Source organism: Lotus japonicus, chromosome 5 (assembly GCF_012489685.1).
Source record: "Lotus japonicus ecotype B-129 chromosome 5, LjGifu_v1.2".
NCBI lineage: Eukaryota > Viridiplantae > Streptophyta > Magnoliopsida > Fabales > Fabaceae > Lotus > Lotus japonicus.
In genome coordinates, this window is record NC_080045.1 from 42,974,419 (window position 1) to 42,976,266 (window position 1,848).

General features: G+C 37.3%; 1 protein-coding gene across 1 annotated transcript; it reads left to right on the top strand.

The window, feature by feature from the left end:
• Positions 1-424: 424 nt before the first annotated feature.
• LOC130719593 (uncharacterized) lies at positions 425-1,069 on the top strand. The gene has a single exon (XM_057570211.1). The coding sequence runs from the start codon at positions 425-427 to the stop codon at positions 1,067-1,069; it is 645 nt and encodes a 214-aa protein (XP_057426194.1).
• Positions 1,070-1,848: the final 779 nt, after the last annotated feature.

The window sequence follows — 1,848 nt, forward strand, 5'->3', positions numbered from 1 at the left end:
GGATCAGCATATCTTCACGTCTCCGGGCTCTCACATAATATATGATTCAGGGATCCACCTACTTCATTTATTACACAACGGGCCTTCTGATGGCGTTCCAAAGGACTTTTTGGATTTCATTGAACAGTCTGGCCAGATCATTTCATCGTGGAATGGATTAGTTGTGGTTCGTTGTAGGCGGAAAAACCCATTCAGTTATTTCATCTGTAATCCTGTAACCAGTTCGTGGACTCCCCTCACCACACCGTGCCCTAATTACTATGTTGAAGGTACTCTCAATATAATTATCATCCCATCTTCGACTCCGACTGCCAATGACTACCGCTTGCTTTCAATGATCCGAGGCCCTTCGATTTTCAAACACTATTATGTCTTAAAGGAGTACAACCCTGTAGGGGACTACTGACAAGTAATTAACCCAAACATGGGTTTGGGCGACCGTAATGTCATTCTTGGTCAACCAGCAATTGTTAATAATTGGCTATATTTTATGTCTGATAATTATGAATACAGCTTCTTCGGATCCGATCGCTTCTATTTGCCATACGTAGTGGCCTACTCACTCCATGATCATACATCTGTCCTGTTGGACCTTCCAATTGAGGTTCTCCAGGAACCCTTCGACGGGAAGTTTGGGGTTTACACATGGGGATCTAGATGGACTTCGAGAGAGTGTCTATGTCTCGTAAGGTTTATCAACTCTTCGTTCTCTGTGTGGACTTGTGCAGACTCGACTTCTGTAATTGCTACTTGGGTTCAAATTCTTCATATTACCAAGGATGAACTAGGGCTGTCTGGTGAAAGTTTTTCTCTCTTCTCTATGTACGTGGAACCCATAAGAAATCACTACACTGTTGTCAATGGAGACTGCTTAATCTTTGCCACCAGAGATAAAATTTATGCTTACAACATAAACGGCCCTTATCCGTGGAAATTTTGTCAAGTTGGGATAAATGAATCCAGGACAAATGTGATCTTGGTTCCGTACTCCAGTACATTTCGGATTGTCCATCGTGGTCATTCGTCTTCCTTTAAAGAGTTTCTTGCAAACAACTTGATTAGAAGATAACCTTATAACATATGAATATATTTTGACATTGTTGCATTATTATTGCTTGTTTTTGTTTTTATTCCTCTCTTTAATGCGTTAAATCCTATCCATGAAAACATCTCAGCCCTTGTTTATCTTTTACGTTTGTTTGAGGAAGAGGATTGATGTACCAAATGTTTGCTTCAATTTTGAACTCATGTTTATCTTCTTGTTAGTATTGCCGAACAGAATTATTGTACCATTTGATGCCAAGGTACCACGACAAATACGATTTATGAGTACAAATATGACTATCAGTAAACCTAACAAAACCTACGGGTGTCGATTTAAGATGAAAAAAGTTGTTTTTTGAATTCGTAAGTTGAAAGTTTGATTACTAAAGGATTCAAACAAAATAGATATGTTATGTAAATGTAAGTGTTGAGTCTTTTCCTTACGTTATGTAGGCTAAGTCTATTATGAAGTCTTTTGATGTAATGTAATGACGAAATGCAGAACATCATTAGAGAGGGTGTTTGGCATCTCTCTCATGTATCTTTCCCCTAATTCCCAATTTTGGATTAGGGTTCTTCATGAATAATACTTTATACTTCTACATTTTATATTTACTTGTTGAAATAAATAACTTGAAACCTACGGGTGTTGATTTAAGATGAAAAAAGTTGTTTTTTCATCTTCCTAAGTTGAAAGTTTGATTCCAAAAGGATTCAAACAAAATAGGTAAGTTATGTAAGTGTTGGGTCTTTTCTTTACGTTATGTAGGCTAAGTCTATTATGAAGTCTTTTGATGTAATGTA

Excerpts from the sequence above, each read along its gene's own strand:
- LOC130719593 (XM_057570211.1), top strand. The coding sequence starts at position 425 with ATGGGTTTGGGCGACCGTAATGTCATTCTTGGTCAACCAGCAATTGTT.